Source organism: Acipenser ruthenus, chromosome 27 (assembly GCF_902713425.1).
Source record: "Acipenser ruthenus chromosome 27, fAciRut3.2 maternal haplotype, whole genome shotgun sequence".
In the NCBI taxonomy this organism is placed as follows: domain Eukaryota; kingdom Metazoa; phylum Chordata; class Actinopteri; order Acipenseriformes; family Acipenseridae; genus Acipenser; species Acipenser ruthenus.
The window spans coordinates 15425306-15449399 of record NC_081215.1 but is presented as its reverse complement, the minus strand read 5'-3'; the positions used below and the strand labels follow the sequence as shown (position 1 = coordinate 15449399).

Sequence of the window (24094 nt, the reverse complement as noted above, 5' to 3'; positions counted from 1 at the left end):
ATCCCGTGTACCAATCTATACACCAACATTAACATACGCACGCATACATACATACACAGAACACACAAATGCACACAGGGGCGGGGCACTTTGCCACAGTTACCCATTCAGCAGAATGAGGCAATGCACAAATGAGTACAGATTATGTTTTAGTATCACTTACTGTAGTGTCATAAGTTTCTGTTGTATTTTAAGCAGATGAATATTGTAGCAACCAACTTGCACCTAAAATAGCACCCAACAGTTCAATGTATATTAATTATTGTTATAGATTAAAAGAATTATAAAAACTTGATCAGCAATCTATATGGAATTATATTTTACCAAATGAATTTCTGTAAGAGCCAGAAAGTCAACAGAGGTGATCCATGTTTCTGTAAGAGCCAGAAAGTCAACAGAGAGCTTAGAAGTGTAGGCAGAGATGAAGTCAGGACTGGGATAGGAGAAAGTCTGGGATAGGAGCGAAAGTCCTAGTGGAGAGAGTGGACAAACTAGCAGTTAGAAGGTAGCAGAGGCAGGGAGCAGTGTAGTACACGGGCAGCAAAGGCAGAGGGTATGGGTAGGAAAGAGCCTGTGTTTTGGGACGGAACTTATATAGGCCTATGGTAAGTGCAGTTGCCCTCACTTGTGAGAATCAAGACAGCAGCAATTAACTTAGGAATGTTAGCTTAATAGCACATTAACCTCAAAGGGCATAAAGCAAACAACAGCAAAATCAACAGCCTAGCCTTAATGGCACAGTAAGCCTAGTCACAGCTATAATTAAAATCAAGTTACACAGTCAATCCTAATCACAGCTAGAATTAAAAAGTTACCTGAACCTGGCTTGCAGCTCGACTACACAGCTGTTTTGCTACCAGAACTTTATACAGACCAATGGTAAGTGCACTATGAATTACTTGTATAAACTCCTATTTGCAGTACCAAGTGCACAGCTAAACACAGCTTATAAATACAAATATGACACCTTCAGAGCATTCAGGAAGGTGCACTTTCACTCTCACACACAAATGTATTCAAATTTAAACACACCCATAAATTAATATGCTTTGCTAGAACATTCCCAAGGGACTGGAAACAATTACCAGTTTTGAATTATTTCCAGATTATGGACATTCATATTAAAAGCTGAAAGGTGATGCAGCTTTTTTTTTTTTTTTTTTAAAGAAGGAATGTTAATATGATAGAGGCTTAAAGATGGCTGCATTTCCTCAGTGCTGTTAGATAAGGTGCAGGGAGCCTGAACTCTCTGCTATGCAAATCGATGCATGCACTATACCTGTGTATGAAGCCAATGAGATAAGCAGGAAGTACACATGGAAAATTCACCATTGGGTGCTGGATCAGGGACAGCACCCTAGAGCTACAACTGGAAATAGTTTCAGCTCCTTGCCTGTTGCTCACAGCAGTCAGTTTAAGTACATTTGAAAACCTGTTGATCTGTAAATTATATCAATACAACAGTGGACCTGAATCTTAACTGGAGGTAAGATTTTCCCTTATAGTCCAAAGATATAGTTTTATTATAAAGATGATTGTTGCCAGACAATGGGATTTCAGTTTGTTTTAAATGATGGCTTACAGGTATGCTGTGCTTCTCAGACAGTTAAAAGTAGAATGAACAGGCAATGGGATGTCTAATGTGGCACTTGGTGAAACAAATCTTTTCAGAAAAGCACACTGTTTTAGAATTATTTGGTAATTATTACCAAATCAATAGTAGATCTTTCTTTTTTTAAGTATGGCATGTATCACTCTAAATGAACTTTAAGGATATCCTTTAGGGTTGTAGAAACCAGTACATCCTTTTTCAATTAAAAATATACTACAAGTCAAAAGATTTAATGCAATAACAATAACATTGCATTCAGAAGAAATACTAGATCCCTATAAAATACATATTTAATGCTTCACTTAAAAAACAAACAAACAAGGAATTCTGATCACTTTGCCTCAGTGCCTGCAAACAATATAAATTCAATTCAGTCAGCTTTATTAACATTTTTAACTTTGGGTGGACAGGACAGGATACATAAAAGATTATTATGTTTAAAGTCATATTTCAGTTTGGTTTGGAGATTGATTGTAGTAATTTCATTCTAGATAAAAGTGAACTGTAATAGTGCAGTTATAATTAAATACATTCTTTGAGCATAATAATAATACAATTACAGTAAAATGAGATCAATCAAAAACAAAATATATTGGGATACAAAAAACATCTGTTCAAAGCAGGTTTATAATGCCTGAATATTTTAACATTTTAACAATAACATGTGTTTTTCTAAATCACCTTTTTATAAATAGAACACAATGTATCATGTCTCAGTCATTTAAAACATGCCCGCACAAATACCACAAAATTACATAAAACAGATTCCAACATTTAAAACTAGTATTCCCATGGAAAACCTATTTTAACATAAACCTGCTTATGAACAAGAAACCTCTGGTTTTGTATGTGCTTGCTTCTTTGAAATTAAAAACACAATATTGCACGGAACAATAGTGATACGGGTTTGTTTTAGAAATGGTGTAAAGAAAAGTATTTTCCTAGAGTAAAACTACACAACTTTGAGAAGACATTTTGTATTATTTTTCAGTATTTTTCAGTTTATAGTCACTATTGTATTATTTTTTGCTGTTTAGTGGTTATATTCATAGCAAATTAAGAACAATGAATGCAGATTGTTATCCTCCTGTTGGGTAGTTTTGTGTATTCAGTTGAAAAAGGTTTCATTAACTGCAAAATTGGTTTAAAAAAGTCCTTGACAAAACAATCATTAAAAACAATGTGAATAGGACTCAGTAGCTTGTGTCAACCTTATCAAAAGACAGGCCCTTTACCAGCAGTTATTACGTTGGTGGTAACTGGGGAAAATGACAGACACAGAGTTCATGAATTCTATATAGTATTTTGTAAAGATAAATGTTTTGTTTTTTTTTTTAGATTTTAGTTTTGTCTCATCCTGACTCAAGGGTGTTTGCATAAATGCCTGTGAAAAAAGCTTTAAAATCACTGTAGCATTTGTACGACAGTTTTATGCATCTGAAACTCCATTGCGTATCTACTATATTTTTTCCTATTTTGTACACCGTTATAAACCATCCCTTGTTTCTTATGTGCTCCTGATAAATTCAACAAAGCGATGGATGGCAGGAAACTCACTTTAATCCAATTACGTAAATCTCAAGCATATTTTAGGCACTTCCAATAGCAGATTAAATTGTCAATTGAATAGTTTGTTTCTTATTCGACCCTCGATAAACAATATGTCCAATGATCAGCAAGGAAAGGATTTATATCTTAGCTTGACCCACTACATCCCAGCTGTGCATCACAGTTTATCACAGTACTGTTGTCTAGTCTTTTTTAATAATGTATTGCATGAGTTTTCTGACTGAAACTTTGTTCTGGATTGTCTTGCACATCAAAAATATAGATTATGGATACAATTTCAATTGAATGTGTATGTTCTCAAAAGGGTTTTTCTGTGGATAAATATTAACTTTCTTCCTTTCTGCAGAGGTTGATCTCTAAAATGACTTTTTAGTTCCATGTGAATACACTACTTGAATTATAGTACAAAGAAGCTAGTTGTTCAACTTGTACCAAGAGTAAACTGTGGTACTGTATTAATGCAATGTCAATAGTGGGTCACGTGATTCAGACGTTCTACATTCATGATAAGCTTTCCACAATAGATAGTAACAGTTTTATAGTTAACTAAATTAGACTGAATAATCATTTTACGTCGCTCAAAAGGCACCTTTGGCACATGTTTGAGAAGTATGTTTGTTTTCAGCCAAAACCCAATTAAAATGACTGGTGTAACTCTACAAACCAGAACCTGTATAACCTGGAATTCAACTGCATTTGTTCATCATCCTGTACCTAAAACCAATGTTAGCTCAACTGTGAACTTAAGCATTGAGTGGTTTCTCTTTTACTATATTAACCAAGTCGCGTTTTCAAAAGCGAAATCAAGACATTGCCTATACACATGTGCAGAATGCCAGTGTAGCTTACCCAGCACCGTGTCTGCTGCACAACACTCTACGACTTGAAAGATCATTTGCACTTAATATTGAAGAAGCAGAATACCTTTCAGAAGAGAGGCCCTCACAATGCAACCCAGAGACAATAGGATCACAAGAAACCTGCTGAAAACAATGTGCAGCTGCAGTATTGAACTAGACACGACTCTGTTTATTGAGAAAATAAACCTTGACATCGCGACAGTGTGTCCTTTGTTAGATTTATATTGTCTAGAGCAAGTTAAAAATGACAGGACTGCAGTGTCTTTATGTTTTATTTTTTACTTTTGATTTTAACAGTATGGTACAGAGAAATCTGTATGTTCACTGTGGCACACTGTGAGTTTATTAATTGCTTCACAACATTTTTTAAACTGAATATTCCATTGAAATGTACAAGATATATTATTATTGAATGGCATCTGCAGTAGAGACATTCCTATTTACCTAATGCAGAAAGTAAAAGTAATATCAGTAATACATAAGAATTACAGGATAACCCTGGAGTGTTTTCAAGGATCTCTATTTTTTTCATTTTAAAATATACCATTTTACAGTATTCGTATAAACCACCATTCCTACGTGTACTGTTGTATGCAGACAGCACAGCAGACTGCACAATATGAGCTTGGTGTTTTTACATTCGAAAGAGTGGCATGCAAGAAACAGAAAGTAATAAGGATTTACAATGAGAGAATGGACCAAATTCTGGGGAAGTATTTTCTCCATTTGTGATTGATAATACATACTGTAAACAACATTTAGAAAACGTTGCCAGGGCAGGTGTCATATACATAAAAAAAGAGCTGTATAACTCATACTGAAGGATTGAGCATTTACTTCAAACGACACAGCACTTGCCTGAGTCACAACAGGGTAAAATATAGGATTCAAATACCAAATGTGTACAGAAGCAGAACAGGCCAACTAAGCCTTTGTTCTTCTAATAGCAATCAGACAGTATGGGGGAAGCAATTCAAAAGTGAAACAAAATACCTTATCTATTTACGAGTACAAATTGAGAGAGGTTGTGCAATGCGCTGGCAGTGTTGGGGAGCAACACAATTACATGTAACACATTACTGTAATCTGATTACATGTAACTGTAACTGTAATGGTTCCTTTTTCAGACAGGTAACGAACTGTGGGAGCACGTTACATATTAGATGAATAAATAGCGTAATTTTAGTTACAAAAAAAACAACTATGGATATTGCATAACGTGGAAATCAGAAAATGCTTGAACAGTGTAAGTCAAGCCTTACATGTCATATGTACTCGCTTTTTATATCATCTTGCTAGAAAATAGCATCAGAGGAGAGAGTGAGTGGGTTTAATAGCTGGATCTTCAAAGAATGTTTCCAGCTGCAGCCTGACCGAACCAAGAAAAATATCTCTTTAAATGTAAACTGTATCCGAGAAGTAATTTTTTATTTTTTTTTCAAAGTAATAAGTTACTGTAACTAGTTACAATCAAGCAATAGAACCCAAAGAAGAGGGGTTTACCGTCTGCAAAAGTAATAATGTGGACTTACATTTGACAAGTGTTGTGGGTGATGGCTGGGAAACGTCTACATCATTTCTTTAAGAAAGCATATTGAGCTGCAGCCCTTACCTGCAGGTAGCCTAATTACTGTTTGTAATTCGTCGGATCTTTGGTCATTGCCCTGCTATTAGATTTAACAATGTATTGCTTTTTGCAGGTATTCAAAGAGTGAATTGACCTTCAGACATGTAACTTATGTGCTGAAAGTCATTTGATTCGCATTTGTTTTAGAAAGAAAATGATGTTGACGACAAATTTGAAGTAAATCTGGCCCAAGGTGTTAAACATGTGGAAAACATGAAGTGATTAAAAAATAACTGTTCAAAGTGTCTTTTCTAATCAAACAGTAAGATATGTACTTGGTAATACAGTTGAGCACATCCAGCAATCTTGTGGCACTTGTTTTAAACAGGTTGTCCAAGGTCAGGGATTTGTAATTTAACAGTGCACTGAAGGAGTGTTGCAAGGTTGTTGAATTTGATCAAATCTCAAACATTTCCATTAAAGACAATGATTTATGAGGCGAAACAACCCCATTAATATAATAATTGGTCCAAAGGCAACTCCCATCAAACTCTTCAAAAGAACAGACAACAGTGGCTAGTGTTACAATCCAGTGACGTTCTCAGGCCAACAATATATGCAAATAAGGGTAGCTGAAGCTTTCATTTACATAGTTAAAATACAAACCTGACCATGATAATACACTGTATTTCCATATGGAGATTCTTGAAAATGTTATATATATATATATATATATATATATATATATATATATATATATATATATATATATATTGTAAACGACTCGCCCTCACTCGGGTTCGTTGCCCCTTTAAGAACTTGACCCAGAGACAGAAATTGAGTTTTTTTTTTCAAGCGCTCACGCGCTATATTTTTAATAAACACAAAATTAAAACAAAACAAAGTACACAAAATAAACCCCTAGCTCTTTCTGAGCACTAACTACACACGCAGGAACCTACCTATCACAGGACGGCTAAGCCGTTTCCCTGTACCACAAAACTTAAGCACACCGGTTTGCACTGTACCTTTCTCGGGACTGCCAGGAAGCAGAGCACTCCTTCTGCCTCCTTCTCTTTAGCAGCCTCGAGCAGACTGCTTGCTCTCTTTTTAAACCCCCGCACCTGGGCTTAATTTCCAATAGCGCCCAGGTGCGGATGATAATTAACAATAAAACAATGAAACAATTGAACAAAACAATAAAGCAATCCAAATCAAAACAGAGCATTTCTATAGCAGGGAGGTTTTAACCCCCTCCCTGCTGTTTCTCATAACCCGCTATGTTACATATCCCCCCCCTTGTCTTTACAAGACACAGGCCACGAGACGGCCACCTCCTCCCCTAAAACATAACCACCCACCCTCAAGTCCACAAATGTCCCTTCTTGCCCTCTTCCACGGGCAGGCTTGAGGGTGGATCGGTCCACGTCCCGGCTCAGCCAGGTAAGGACCGCGCACCGGCGACAAGGGGACCCAACGGTTCAACAGGGGCGACCGGAGCGTAGACCGTGGCACTTGAGGATGCAGCAGTGGGCAGAGATCTTCCCCTGGGAACCGGCGCAGTGATGTCCGATCACCCAGGGGAAGCGAAGCAGCGAACAGGAGGAGCGACAGCGACGTCTGGCAGCAGCCCAGCGACGTCTGGGTGCTCGGGAAGAGCGGAGCAGGGAACCAGGGGAAAAGCTGTGGCCAGTGCTGCACACTCCTGGGCTCAAGGTCCAGCGCAGGAAGGTCCGGGAAGACCGGCCGGGTGTCCTGGAGCAAAGGGTGAGGGACTGGACGCAGCGGTGCCGGACTGGACCGTAGGGGCGGTGGTCGGGGCTGTGGTGGAGGTAAACTTTTCACCTCCCCCCTGGGCTCAGGAAGCGGCGGCTCCTCCCCTCTGGGCTCCGGAAGCGGCGGCTCCTCCCCTCTGGGCTCCGGAAGCGGCGGCTCCTCCCCTCTGGGCTCCGGAAGCGGCGGCTCCTCCCCTCTGGGCTCCGGAAGCGGCGGCTCCTCCCCTCTGGGCTCCGGAAGCGGCGGCTCCTCCCCTCTGGGCTCCGGAAGCGGCGGCTCCTCCCCTCTGGGCTCCGGAAGCGGCGGCTCCTCCCCTCTGGGCTCCGGAAGCGGCGGCTCCTCCCTTCTGGGCTCAGGAGACTGTGGAGCTACGCTAGCCTGCTCCCATTCCAGGATTAACCGCTCCAATTCTGTTGGCTCCCTCCTTTTCACTAGAGCCAACCCCATCTCTCTCTCCCATCTCTCATTTTGCTCTCTTTGAGCGGCTGTATTTTTATTGATCTTCTCGATCAGTTCCCATAAATCCATCTTTCTGGGTCGTAGGGGCGCCCACACTTTCTGACACCAAATGTAAAACGATTGACCCACTCGGGTTCGTTGCCCCTTTAAGAACTTGACCCAGAGACAGAAATTGAGTTTTTTTTTTCAAGCGCTCACGCGCTATATTTTTAATAAACACAAAATTAAAACAAAACAAAGTGCACAAAATAAACCCCTAGCTCTTTCTGAGCACTAACTACACACGCAGGAACCTACCTATCACAGGACGGCTAAGCCGTTTCCCTGTACCACAAAACTTAAGCACACCGGTTTGCACTGTACCTTTCTCGGGACTGCCAGGAAGCAGAGCACTCCTTCTGCCTCCTTCTCTTTAGCAGCCTCGAGCAGACTGCTTGCTCTCTTTTTAAACCCCCGCACCTGGGCTTAATTTCCAATAGCGCCCAGGTGCGGATGATAATTAACAATAAAACAATTAAACAATTGAACAAAACAATAAAGCAATCCAAATCAAAACAGAGCATTTCTATAGCAGGGAGGTTTTAACCCCCTCCCTGCTGTTTCTCATAACCCGCTATGTTACAATATATATATATATATATATATATATATATATATATATATATATATATATATATATATCAACCATAGTTGAGAAGAGTTACTGAAATATATAGGACTTTCCCCAAATGTGGGGCATTAAACAAGACAAGAACTGCTTCGAAAAAGTCTTGGTGTTGCAATAGACCCTTTGCTCACAGCTACTAGGAAGTATGGAGAAATAACAGAACGCTTGCTCATATAGTCAGAAGTGAAGAGTACAAATCTTGAGAGGTTATGATGAAGAGTAAACTTCCAGTCACGACTGCAAGACACCATTTAACCTTTTTTTTTCTCAACTGCAACTTATAAGAAATTGATTAAATAATACACGCTTGAATGCAAATAAAAACAAAAATCATCAATACATGCATAAAGCTATACATGAATCCCATTTGCCCATTCATCATTGTTCATGATTACATTATTATTATTATTATTATTTGTTTATTTAGCAGACGCCTTTATCCAAGGCGGCTTACAGAGACTAGGATGTGTGAACTATGCATCAGCTGCAGAGTCACTTACTACAACGTCTCACCCGAAAGACGGAGCACAAGGAGGTTAAGTGATTCCTTAAAGCTTTGTCTTCTAAAAGCATTTAATAGAAGTCCACAGCACCCCCTGCTGTATCTATATTGTATTTTACATTTTCTGCTGCCACTTGGTGGACTTTTTGTTGTCTGAGCAGCCTGTATCGACTTACCTCCTATAGAATGTAATAACACTTGTGGTGCTTCAACACAGACACACAACTTCGTGGAAGTTTAAGAAAGCTGTACAATATCAGTAGTCGCTCAAGGCCAAATTAGAACTCGGACATAAACATTGAAATATGCCCTCCCGTATTTTAATATTAATTTGGTAATTTGTATTTGGAAGGAGAATCTTTCAGACAACTACATGGAAACACACACAACCCAAAAGTACTACCAAAATAGAGTGTTAACCCTAACCATTACTTTAGGTGCAGTACAGAAACCAGGACCAGAGGACACAACTGAAAATGAAGTGGAGATAGACTTAGGACAAAGGGAAAAAAACACTTCTTCACACAGAGTTGTGAGGGGATGGAATGGGTTACCTAGTCATGTTGTTGAAGGAGACACTTCTTCACACAGAGTGGTGAGGGGATGGAATGGGTTACCTAGTCATGTTGTTGAAGGAGACACTTCTTCACACAGAGTGGTGAGGGGATGGAATGGGTTACCTAGTCATGTTGTTGAAGGAGACACTTCTTCACACAGAGTGGTGAGGGGATGGAATGGGTTACCGTCATGTTGTTGATGCAGAAACACTTGGATCCTTTCAGACTATTAGAACCCAACTCATGTTAGTACATTTTCGGATGCTCTATTGAAGCAGCATACTCAACACTAGTGTTTATTCAAATTGCTCAGCTATTTGGCACCTGAATAAACAATGGTGGGTAAATAAGTTTGAAAATCTACAAAAATAAATGTACAATGTAGTCAGTAGTAATACATTATTAAGTCTATTAGGGTAAATTGATTAACACAGAAATGTGATCGAGTTAGTATTTCTTCAGTTATAAGTACTGGTACTGGAAGATTCTGAAAGAAGCAAAATGTACTGTTGTACTATATTTTGTGACATTGAGCTTGGTCTTCTGTTTTTTCTTATTACGTTTTGAAAGCAGTTTTGTAAAATAAGTTATGCTGACTGTTGCGTTGTTCAAGCCAACCAGTGGGGCGGTGGAAGTGTGATGATCCGGAAGCCAATCCGGATGTGTCGATTTTCCAGCAGGACAATGCAAGACCATACAGTGCTAGGATTACAATACTACTCAAACAATCAACAAACCTATCTGCTCACTATTTAAAATGTAAATAACATTATGTATGTGCCCAATGAGCTATTGATGTAAAAGCTACTGTGCATTGGTGTGTGTGTGTGTATATAAAAAAAAATATATATATATATATATATATATATATATATATATATATATATATATATATATATATATATATATATATATATATGTGTGTGTGTGTGTGTGTGTGTGTGTATGTGTGTGTGGATAGGTGGTATGACTGGTAAATTCCTTAAATATTTGTGGGTAAAATACCCAAATTACAGTTATCTTTCCACAGCAGCTCACATGTTCTGCTTGGAGCTAGCGACATCAAACAGCACGGATGTGCAAGGACCATTCAGTTATCAAGTTTATAGATACTGTACTTGGGGCAGCAGTACAGTTATCACATCCAATTTAGAGAGATGTCAGGACTAGACAGAACTGAGGAGTAAGTGTGGGTGGTTCAAGCAACTATTTATTAATTGTCATTTATTGAAAAAGTACATAACTAGAATTTTCCCTTCTTTGCCATTGTATATTTAAGATAAATAAATACTAACTACAAGTTCTTGGTTCTTCATGTTAGTTATTTTTTTTCTCTCTCAGCGAGCATCAATGAAACTCATTAAAACAAAGTCACCAACCAGGTCTACTTTTTATTCAAACAAAGTTGTTTATCTATCAGAGGTGAAACACCTGCAGTACACTTTTATTTTTAAAATTAGGGGAAAAGCACAATACAGAGTATAAAGTTAGCAGACTCCTTTAAGAAAATAAATTGTGGAATGTAAAATCTTCAGAAAACAAGGCCTTTGTGAAAATTACACTTTAGTCACTTAATTTGAAAAACAAAGCAGTATCCTAATAACAACATGCAATCTCTTCTAAAAAGTAGAATTTCTCCACATATAGGAGTTACATGCTGTCATACTGTATTCACTCCTTTGTCTCTCAAGCTCTGGACCATGGTCAGACAAACCGGCTGCACTATGAGCATCCCTTCAAGTGTCAGCACACAGAGCCAGCTGCCTGCGGCGTGGAGTGCACACTACACCAACACTGATGGTAAACCCTGCTTAGAATATGCACTATTTTAACCTACCTGTACGGCCAAACATTTGATCAAAAGGAAAGAGGAGTAACGCACCAGAGGTGGATAGTCAGAAAAACTATGGGCATAATTGGAAATTACAATACTACAGTATGATATGCACAGGAGCAGAAGAGGGCAGAATTTATCAAGAATGAAATAGTCAATGCTACTAGAGAAACAATTAGGAATACTGACTAACAGTATGGAAAACACTTTAGCTGCACCACAGAATACCCACATGAGCGTATAATGAGACACATTAAAGAAGACAAAAAAAGTTAAAGGAAAATTGAGCTAAAGGGGTAGATAAATCTCTGGTGTTTGCCTCATTATACATCAACACATTTGTTAGCTTTTTTCTAAAACAATTATTCAGTATTTAACTGATTGCTGCAAAGTAAGTTTTAAATTGAATATGTTAAACAATAAGTGGGTTTGTAACATTACTTGTGTGTTTCACAAAAATGGTCCCCTGGACTAAAAAGCTGCTGGTAGCTCTTTTACTAGACTGGATACTGACAGGTACTGACTTTCCTCCTGACCAGGGTCTACAGCAGAGATCCTGGGGAGGATGTGGCAGGAAACCCACCCTCAGTTTTGGTCCAAGTTCCAGGTGTGGGAGTGGCTGCAGCAAACCTTCGACGTTCACCAGCTGGATGCCACCTGCATCCCCTTTCAGAACTTTGACATTGACGGAGGCCAGCTGTGCACCATGAGCCTGCAGGACTTTACCCGGGCTGCCGGTAGCATGGGCCAGATACTCTACCACAGTCTGACCGAGCTCAAGTGGAATGGTACAGTAGAAGGGCCTTGTTGAATTTGTCAAACTGTCTTTTTTTATGATGCCGTGCTGCACCTGAATTTGTGTGAATAGGGAAACACAGCCTAAAATCAACCCTCAGTATCTAAGTTTGTCAGATCTGCTGTTGTAACTATCAGAACCTCTAACCTACAGTAGATGCAGCTTGTATACTCTACAGAATGAAAAGGTATCTGTTATGGGAAGCACATTTACACAACAGGTGTGTGCAAGTCAGGTAAAGGACACTAACACGAGTATGCTACAGATGTTCATTAACTAGAGATGTAGTTGCCTTGTTTCTCTGATATATGTATTTTTTCACTTTCAGGTCATTGTGGAAATGAACTCTTTTCACCAGTGGATATTAAAACAGAAATTGATGGTAAGTAAATAGATTTGAAATCTGATTTGGACTCAAGTCAGGATTTCCGCCGCTAGTTAGTGATTAACAAAGTTTGGCAATTGTTTGAAGGAAAGTCCGGGTCATCCAAATTTATTGGCTTGTGTAAATGTAATTGTGGTTCATTTCTAATCATAACAAAACCTAAATACACAAAATGTTATGTAACTGAAACACACTTATTGGAAAGTCATGTTAATGACTAGGTACCAATAATTGTTTACAAGGCATTTTGTAATGCTTAACGCGTACTGAATAATAAAATATTCACAAATGTACATAAAGATTGAAAGAGCTGTCAAGGTCTGAGGTGTGAATAGAGTTTTGTTCTGGTTTTGCACATTTGTGAGCTTCCGTCAAATTCATCCATCAGCATAACTCAAGAGCAGGGGTCCCACGCACACTTCTGCAGCAACCGCTCAGATAGGAAAAGCAACTGTACGTGTCATTATAACCCTAATAGAATGTTAGACGCTGCCTCAGCCAATCTAAATGCAGCATTTCAGGTCATTATCTGCCAAGGAAGGCCTGCTGGTGTAAACAAAAAACCTACTCACATTAAATTAAATCCTAATAAACAAATCTGCCACAACTGTAGCCTAAATGCATTTAAAACTCAAAGTAAGAATGATGGATTACAAATTTCCTATCTCAGAGTCCTGAGATAGGAGAAGATTTGGAAATAGATTATCAGGGAGCTTTTTTCCTCCAGTAACCCAATGTGGCGCTGAGAAAGTGAGAGCAACTTGTCAAATAATAACTTTCCTAAAGGTTCTTCACTTTGCATGTATATTGAAAGAAAAATGTGTGCTTTGTGTTTCACTGTTTATATAGCAGAAACAGAGTGAAAAGGAGTCAGAAACTTTCTTCAGCTCTTTTTAGTTGTGTGAAGTAATGTCATCTCAGTTGCCAAAAAGAGCATATGACATAATACGCTTTGATTTACAAAAAAAGCTTTTGACAACTTGCTGTACGAGAGTCCTTCAGGTGAAAACAGTGGTAATACACAGTAGTACAAGTAGATATATGTACTCAGTGTAATGCCAGGGCCCTTGCTGGTTTGTTTCTAAATTAATGAACTAGATCAGTGGATAATTAGCAAACTTATAACATTTGCAGATGTAACACAGCCTGGGAGGGTGACATGTTGTCAGCTAATCAGGAAACCCAATGGGATTGAAACCCTGATGTTCTATTAAAATAATTAAATCATGCCTGTTGTCTTGCTTGTGTGGAGTTGCCAAAGGAACATATGTGGTATCTATCCTTGAGTCATACTGATCAACAGCTCACATGTGCGTAAAACAAACAATTTTTTATCCAAAACAAACACTATTGACAGATAAATCCATACGAAACTAGGAATAGTTTAGGATTGATCATTTTTAAGTTATAGATGGAAACTTTATTCACAGCACAGACACCAAAGTTAAACATTGTGAATTGTATACAGTGTTTAATTTTTCAAGAAACACATCAACTCTTTAAAAATGATGCAAGACTTCAACTGGAATAAGATATATATTTTTAGCTTTAAATAACAACTTATATTGTGTAATTTCACGTGCGTTTTTGTGTGTCTGTTTAGAACTACCATGTATGCTGAACCCCTTTAAGGAAGAGAGCTGTTTCTATGACTGTACAAACACAGGTAGGGGATTTGCTGAGGTATACTGCAATAACAAGGAAGCCAGATATTTACTGTTACAGCTGCCTTTTCTAAAAAAATGTTTGATTCCATTGCAGATCTGTTAGACATCAAAGTGCCCTATCAGGCTTCAATGGGTCAAAGCACATCGAATCCAGTTACTCAGGGTAAGGACAGTAAAAACCTGGCTGAGCAAAACATGAACAAGGGTGGTGTGTCCTTTAAGAATTAAGAAAATAAGACAAATATATTAATGTCTGTTACTGATAAAAAAAAAACAAAAAAAACATTTTCAATTCCAAAAAAATATGAGCTTCACTTTTGCTGGTTTTTTTCACATATTTTTTGGCCCCTGTGCAGCATTGGCCGAATGTTCCCTGTGGATAATTTAAATGCTTGGGGAATTTATTGGATACCCTTGCCCTTTACCTCCTATTCAAAACAACAAAGGATTACCTTCGAACTGCTGGATTTTATATCCCTGCTTACTGAATAAGAGTTGTGCTGACGAGATTTTGGGGTAAGAACAAGAAAAACATAAGAAGATTGGATAAAGAAAAATGATTGACTGGTAGAAATATGTATATGTGTGTGTGCGTGTGTATATATATATATATATATATATATATATATATATATATATATATATATATATATATAATCATTCTATAAAATGTAATTGGTACATAAGGGGAATTAATATCCGTCAAATTGTAATCATTATTTACACATTATTTGGAGGAATGCTAATTTCATTTGTGTGCCTGCTTTGTTATCTATACCGTGATAAGAGCTCATGTAATTGTTCTAAAACTTTATTTGGACAGTCATTAGATTAAGTTATCAATGATATTACAATATATTATATGCTAACAATAGATTGTATTAAACAAAACTGTGTGGCTATGTAGTGTCATGTGCACTCATGGAGGGAGATAATGTTTCCTGACCACATGACCCAGCCCGAGGTGCATGGAACTCACATACCTACAATAACAACCAGTAGGTTCTGAACCAGGAAGCGGAGAGTACTTTTAGGGGTAGAAACTTGTAGCTTGGGCCATGTACTCCGTGTAATGCCTGGATCGGTGCCAGGGCCCTTGCTGGTTTGTTTTTACATTAATGAACTAGATCAGGAGATAATTAGCAAACATAACATTTGCAGTTGTAACACAGCACTGGGGAGTGAAACGTTTTCAGAAAATCAGGAAACCCAATGGGAATGAAAAATCTGATGTTCTATTAAAGTAATTACATCATGTCCCTTGTCCTGCTTGTGTGGGGTTGCCAAAGGAACATATGTGGTATCTATCCTTGAGTTATACTGATCAGCAGCTCTAAACAAACAATACCCTGCACAAGCCCAATAAAAAGTGTTTTTTTTTATCCAAAACAAACACTATTGACAGGTAAATCTATACGAAACTAGGAATAGTTTAGGATTGATCAAAGTTTTGACAAAAGTTAAACATTGTGAATTGTATACAATGTTTAATTTTTGCCATCTGGAAGTCGCCAGACTTGATGTATACAATTGGTATCCCAAATACCACAGGACAGAGGCAGTGTGGGGGAGCAGAATACAACCTGGCTACAGACATGAAAGTGCACTATGTCAAGATGTTATTGGCTGCACGACATTAGTAGAACAAATAATGAGGATGTCTTTTACTCTACATATCTGGATTGGAGTTTCACACCCAACACTATTCACACTTGCCATCTGGAAGGAGGTGCTCTGCAGTATACTGCCTTGCCTGCTTACGTTGGTAAACACCTAGGGTGATGTCCTGAAAGTGCTCATTAGACAGGTTGGGCAAGCTATCATCATCAATTGACACCCATGGTGTTTTGTGAGGAGATGATATCTTTCTGTTCTAAGCTAGAGATCATTGGATGTGTGCCACAGTGCAATCATCCCCATGAGAACCTGCTCAAGGGCCTTGCATCTCTTACTACAGCCATTTCAAGATGCATCAACCCATCTTACCTTTGTGGCAAACCTTGATTGTTGCCTCATTGTTGTGTGCTGCTTTTGATGCAAAAAAAAAATTCTTTGCCTCTTGTCACAGCGAAAATTACAAAATAGGCCCCATGGTAACTGGGAAGCAGCATCATCTTTATATCGATTCCATCTGGTAATGGGTTGATGTACAGGTTAACAGCAGCATATCCTGATGTCTTCTTTGAAACATACTGTTATTTGTTATCAACAGTGTGGGACAAATCCAATACTTATTGCAAGCCATCCCTTGACTTATAATCTCAAGCCAAGGTGTCTATATATCCTACAAGGGAACAGTGACAGGGGATGACAACATTAAAATACTGTTTCAGAAAATAACAAAAGAATCATTTCTTGTCTCCTTTTAAAACAGTGTATTACTCTTTTGTGCATCTTTGAGATGTTGTTTTGTGAATGGCAACCATGGTGTATATTTACTCCAATCACACCTGTTAATTTTACAATGCTAAAAAAACTACTCAGTAGTACACATAAGCACTTGTTTCTCATTCTGTAACATTAGCGATTATTGTGTATTTGTGCCAACATTTTACTGTTAGTTGCAAAAGTAATGGATGCAGTTCATCTGAACCAAAATAACCATTCCATAATATGAATTTATAAAAAGGAAGCCTGGTTTTACTGTTGCATGAATTTAACCCTGACTCTTCACACTTTTCTCTGCTCCCAGTTCCAGAGGTGAAGAGGAAACACAACAGACCACAGGAAGGGCAGTTTAAAAAACATAGTACGTCTTCTTTTTTTTTGTTTTTATTTGATTAAAGCATGATTATTATTTATTTCTTAGCTGACGCCCTTATCCAGGGCGACTTACAATTGTTACAAGATATCACATTATTTTTTACATACATTTACCCATTTATATAGTTGGGTTTTTACTGAAACAATCTAGGTAAAGTACCTTGCTCAAGGGTACAGCAGCAGTGTCCCCACCGGGGATTGAACCCACGACCTTCCGGTCAAGAGTCCAGAGCCCTAACCACTACTCCACACTGCTGGCTAGCATTGGAGAACACTCGCAGGGCCAATCGAAAATATTTTTTTTGATAAATGTTACTGCAAAAAGATGATTTAAGTATATCTGGGTACCATCAGTATAAAAGTGAAAAGCTTTTCATCTGACCAATGGAGACATACTGGCATCCATCTGAAATTAAAACCATGTCAACGCATCACCAGAAAGATAGAAATTAAAACCATGTCAACGCATCACCAGAAAGGCCAGTAAAAGCTTCAGCACTTTGTGACAACTGATGGCCAATAAACAATATATACTGCAGCATTCTAAATCCAGACCGAAACTTCTCCAAACTATTGCATCTGTTCAAATGGTCAAATTGAAGGTTTAGCGACAAACTGAAGATTTTACATTGGGTGAAAGGAGGGCTGTTATTATAACAATGTTTTCTCCATCTGTCCCCTCCCAGACCCCCGAGGGACACACCTATGGGAGTTCATCAGGGACATCCTTTTGAATCCAGAGCGGAACCCAGATCTGATAAAGTGGGAGGATCGTACAGAGGGGATCTTCCGCTTCCTCAAATCAGAGGCTGTTGCTCAGCTCTGGGGCAAGAAGAAAAACAACAGCAGCATGACGTATGAGAAGTTGAGCCGAGCAATGAGGTAGGGGTCGTTGAAACACTCAGAGGCTACTTTCATGTGGAGCTATTAATGCAGAATTGCATGTGCAGCTGACCTATTGCCATTGACTTGATGAACTTCCATTAAATGTGTTAATTTATTAAGACCATGGACTACATTGAGACAAGAGCTTTCTATCGCACTGTGTTATGTCAATTGTACGAATATTACCATCTTAACAACATAGTGCATCTTATGTTACTGGTACTTTGTTGCTATTACAGTTATTTTGTAGCAGGGTTCTGAAAAATACAGCATTACACGTCCCCACGTGTTGCTACAACTGTTTAAAACTTACTTGGAATTTTTCTTTTTTTCATTGTTAACATCCTGACAACTTTTTCCACTTATGACTTTAAAGTTTGTAAGGATTATTACCCACATTGTCAAACAGGTAACACAGCAATAACGATCCATGATGTGGTACGGAACAGAAAAGCCAGAGCACTTTTTTTTTTTTTTTTTTAATCGCTCTTCCTGCAGCGATTTAGAGGACAGGTTATTATTTTTATTATTATTATTATTATTATTATTATTATTATTATTATTATTATTATTATTTATTTCTTAGCAGACGCCCTTATTCAGGGCGACTTACAATCGTAAGCAAATACATTTCAAGTATTACAGTACAAGTAATAATACAATTAAGAGCAAGATAAATACAATGACTTTGGTTCAAGCAAGTACAAGTGTGACAAAATACAATTCAATAATACAGCAGACAACAGTGTCAGTGATAGTTACATCAGGATATGATTAAATACAAAATACTACAGATTAAACACTTGGCAGATTACAGTACTCTGAAGTAAAGGATTAAATGCAGTAAAATAGGGGGCAGATAAGAGCAAATAAAGCACATTTAAGGAAGGGTGATAAGTGTCCCAGGGGAAAAACAGAGGAGTTCTACAGGTGCTGTCTGAAGAGGTGAGTCTTAAAGAGTCGCCGGAATTTGGTCAGGGACTGGGCAGTCCTGACATCTGTAGGAAGGTCATTCTACAACTGCGGAGCGAGGGTGGAGAAGGAGCGGGCTCTGGAGGCAGGGGAGCGTAGAGGAGGTAGAGTCAGTCTTCTAGTGCAGGCGGAGCGGAGAGGTCTAGTGGGGGTGTAGGGAGAGATGAGGGTCTGGAGGTAGCTGGGTGCAGTCTGGTCAAGGCATCTGTAGGCTAGTACAAGAGTCTTGAACTGGATGCGAGCGGTGATCGGGAGCCAGTGGAGTGAGCGGAGTAGTGGAGTTGCGTGGGAAGTAGATCTCAAACCCCACTAGAGCGGACATTTTGAAAAGTGCTTTGAAACAGACTTTAAAGTTATAAGTGTAAAAAGTTGTCAGGATGTTAACAATGAATATAAAAATGACAGGTATGTTATTTAAACAGTTGTAGCAACATGTGGGGACGTAAACGCTATATTTTTCAGAACCCCGCTACTTACTCTTTAAGACAATTGTGCCGATGGCCAAAGATATTGCCAGGGCTGTGATGCCATATAGCCCATTGAAATGAAGATCTATTACCATGATTACCTTGATTAAAATGAAAAAAAGATACATATAAAACCATTAACAAATCTTTCTACTTAGAATAATGTAAAAGTGGCTAAATGTTCTGTATTGTCCTAAGTGTCGGTCACTCACATGTTTCTTAACCTCCGCAGGTACTATTATAAGCGGGAGATTCTTGAACGTGTGGATGGAAGGAGGCTTGTCTACAAATTTGGGAGGAATGCACGGGGGTGGAGGGAATCTGACAAGTAATATAGCAAGTTTTGCCTTCATTTGTTATGCTATTAAGATGTAAAAAATAGATATTTTATTTATAACCTTGGTATCATGCAGCTATTTGTTAATATGAAGACGCCTTCCTTGCTTTTTTTGAGATTTTTTTTACTTGTGTTAATAGCCAAATTATTATTCAAGTGTGAAACTTGGCCCAGTTGACTGTATTGATCCAAGTGTAAAACAGAATACCACACTCAGCTCAAGTTACAAAAGCCTCCAGAGATGGCAGTCTGGGTAATATGTAATATGAGCATTCCATAGTAAGCGCTCACCGCCATCTCTACATTGACCACATTTCACATTTAAAGCTTTTCTCCAGTGGAATTTTCACTTTACAAATCACTGTTAGTTTTCCTTGCTCTTGGTCTTAATTGACCAGTGATTACATTGCATGTTTGTTTTCTAAATATGAGAACACACATTTCTAGTTTGTTTTGTATGACTCTGACAAGCTGGAATCTAGGTCATCTGCCAGTATCATCTGCAGGTACTGGCCACTGTCTGATGTCTCCTCCTTACATTTGAATAAACTGCCTTCGGTCTGCTAAACAGGACCTTATCTGTTTTACTAGCTGGTCCACTCTGCCTTATTTGCTAGGTTGAATTTACTTAAATGTTGGTCGTTATGCTGTTTTGAAAACACCTGTTATAGCATGAATTTTCCTTTTAAAAAATATATGTGCTATCAGATTTTATATTAAAACCATTAGAGTTGTGCCAATAGTTTGTATATTTTATATATTGATTTATTATATAACCTGTCATTTGTTTTATAAGTTAATACATCAAGTGTAGGGTCTCTTATTGTATAAAGGCTGCTACACACTGTGCAGCAATGCCACAAAATTAATAGAACCTATACTTTTGATAAGTATCTTTCACACCACAGGTGATGCAGGGGCACTGGAACAATGCGAAATAAATAGAACTGAATCCTATTTTTTGCGATTTTCGTGCGACAACTAGAAAATTGACCAATCAGAGAACATCTTCAATGCAAGTGATCCAGCAGTGTGAAGCAGTATCCAAAATGACGCAGTAAAAAATAATACTTGCCATGGAATAAGCCTGGTATGTAGGATTTATTGCCATATATGTTGAAATACAGAATATGTACCAGTCTTGATCATAGTTTTATTGATCTGGCAGTTTTCCAATCTGTCGCATCGCCTCTGTGTCGCTTCTGGTGTGTATGGTCAGTGCAGCAAAAGTATCTTGTAGCCTAATGAAAAATCACATCGTGTCTGGTGTGTGGGGGGCCTTAAGAGATGTTAGGGTCCTGGCGAGAAGACTGGGAAGCTGAGCAGATCTGGTTGCCTTTATGGAAATGTAATATATACAAAATATATTGATTTGTTTAGATTTTTGAACACTGGAAGTAGATGTGGTGTTCTATGCACTGTATGACATCTGTACACAAGATAAGATGTACTGGAATTTTGGCAAATACTTCACTGTGATTGGATGATTTCTGATATGTGGTTTGTAATAGTTTTTTAAGACAAATGGGACTATCCCCCTAAATAGTTTGTAAGAAAAGCATCTTTGTTTGCAAATATAAAATGTCCATGATCTTGACTGTCTTGCAGCACAAGCAGAAACAAAACTTAAGTATTGAGGCTCAATGCATTCAATCAAAGTAGCAAAAAGTTAAACACATTTGACGCATTTATGTCTGATATGAATCAGTATATTATTAGTGGATGAATTAACAGTTAGTGCTCCCATGTCTCTTGTTTACACCGAGTAGTGTATCAATACATACAATACAGTGAGGTGCATACTTTACAATTAGACTATTCAATAGAAGAGATAGGATTTCCCTTGTAATAGTTTCCAATGATCCGCCATGTTTCTACTGTACCTTGATTTACCATGATTTTATCAAGATTAAGAATATGTACCTGTATTTATATTGTGTGTAAAATACTTTCACTGTGATACTTTCACTAGAATTTCAAACAATAAATCGATTCTTTTACCACGGTTCATCATAGCCATAGTTCCAAACAGTCTGTCATACAATATAAAAGCAACACTAAAAGTAAGGCTAGTCCCCTCATACCCTTGTTAGTATTAAATAATAGTTATCATCGTTTCTTTTGGTACTTTTTATAACTCACATATCTGAAATGTTAATCCCAGCACACTGTAGGTTCCCATATTAAACATTTTGACAGCATTGGAAACTATTAGAAGGCTATCACTGGAACTGGCCATGGACTGAAGGGAAATCCAAACATGGAGGAATCTATTAAAGTACATTCTACATCCGAAATTGTACTTGTACGCAATCACTGTACTTTGGATAAATGTCAAACCCTAAGTTGGTTTTGCATGCGTCTTGTCTCAGCACATGAGTTGGAGAGATACTGTCTGGTATTAGTATACATTTCTGAAAATGTCTTTCATCCCTGTGTCACATTTCAACAAGTACTGGATGTGCATCCTGGTCATGTCAAGAATGAATCATTCCCACAAGCATCATCTTTTTAGAAGTTCACTTCCTTCAGATACTGTTGATAGGACCCCACATGAGCCCACATACCGTCCTGCAGCATTGCATGCGAGTGTAAGGTTCAGGTGAGGTCTTGGCAGAAACAAATCTGTATATATTGAACTCTCTTTTTGGATTTCTGGGCATTTTAAAGTAACTGTAGCTAACAGAATAATTTCATAAATATCACCTGATTTGCACTTCAAGTAGCTACACAGCTCTCAAATGTGCAATTCTGATGAAAATACATTATAGCCAGCATGTGTTTTTAATTTGCAAACATGATATCTGGCACCACTTTGGGTTAGACAGCTTTCAGTTTCTATGTATTATTCTCTTGGGTCATATGATCTCATCATTTCCTTATGGATCAAAGCATGTCAGTAAATATGGGGAATCAGCTGGTTAGTTAATGACAAGAAAGAAGCAATTAAAAGGTTGGGAATTGAATCCTTTAGGTGAAATGACCAAGACAGTGCAGCTGAAATCATGGCTTGAGTTTCTTTCAGAACTTAGCATTTGAGACAGATACAGATCTGGAATGGGTTACCTAGTCATGTTGTTGAAGCTTTAAGACCCAGCTTGACAAAGTTTTGAGGCCTCCATTAGTAAATGTTCTTATATTTATATGTTCTTATGTAATGTAATGAGTGGAAGTACACAACTTGTAATAGTTATGGAATTATTTTGTTATTGCTTCACATTTTTGAAACCATGCCCAGATAAAGTATCCAAATCTGTCTTAATACTTTCTTAAAATTAAACATTTTTCATTTGTATACAGTGTATCTATTCAGTAAACCTAAGTTTGAATGCTAGAACCCTTGTTATCTCTGTTAGTGTGACCAATCCTATTCATTGCAAAGCCCATACAAAGGTACGATACTACTTTTGAAAATATGAAAAATATGTGCTATTATAAAGATAAAAAATATGCAAATGTAGAGAGTACAACGTATTCCTTTAAGTGGATGTACACAATAAATACCAGGCTATAACTCACATGTAAACTATTTGAAATCTCCAGAAATGGCTGTTAATGTAAAGTGTGGTATTAGATTGACATGGCTTCTGGGCTGGGATTATGCACAAGTCCTTTCTAACTCTGTGAGGGCCCTGCAATGATGGGACGGTGCTTGGGGAATTTTCTTTGTTTTTTTTTCAGTTTTTTTTTTTTTTGTGAGAAATGTGAATGGTAAAAAAAAAAAAGATTAAAAAAAGTACTTGAAACTTATTTAATTTTCAATAAAACATATATTTTAAGTGTTCTTGCGGTGTGGTCTGACTTTTTTTCATATAACGTGGTGTTGTATTTCATAAGCCTTTGTTCCCAGACAGTGTTTACCCATGATTCTTATTTCCCCATCTCAGATAACTTTAAATGTATTGTTATCATTCAACAATCACCCCCAAATCGAGGCCCCTCTTTCATTACATACTATATATTTTGCCCCTTTACTTTTGCTCAGTTTATACACACTATTATTCTGTTTTGTTATGGTTTTGCCTTTAAATGGTTTAACATGGAAAAAAAAATGGAAAGGTATTCAGAGGATGCCAGAAGGGCCACATTGATAGACAAACACAATGAAATGCACCCTACATGAACACGTGGTCTGCACTGTACAATAGCTGACGTTAGCAGCTTAGGATGGAGTGACTGCAGCAGAAGCTACTGGGCAGTTATGGAGACTACAAAAAAACATTAGTTAAATACAGGCTAGGTAGTGGTTAGTTTAGTTTGTTTTTATTCTCTGTTAATTACATTCTATTCATTGAAAAAAAGCGAGAGAATCAGACCGGTGTAACGTCAATTTTTGCTACCCCGTCAAATAAGCGTCACATTTTGCTACCTTGTTAAAATCTGCTACCTATTCAAAATCTGATGCATGCATCAAAATAT

General features: G+C 37.8%; 1 protein-coding gene across 1 annotated transcript; it reads left to right on the top strand.

The window, feature by feature from the left end:
• Positions 1–1378: 1378 nt before the first annotated feature.
• LOC117432133 (ETS homologous factor-like) lies at positions 1379–23453 on the top strand. Its single transcript, XM_034053645.3, has 9 exons — positions 1379–1486; positions 11261–11369; positions 11943–12191; positions 12528–12581; positions 14188–14250; positions 14346–14414; positions 16944–17000; positions 17701–17896; positions 19571–23453. The coding sequence occupies exons 2-9, from the start codon at positions 11270–11272 to the stop codon at positions 19668–19670; spliced, it is 888 nt and encodes a 295-aa protein (XP_033909536.1). The 5' UTR covers positions 1379–1486; positions 11261–11269; the 3' UTR covers positions 19671–23453.
• Positions 23454–24094: the final 641 nt, after the last annotated feature.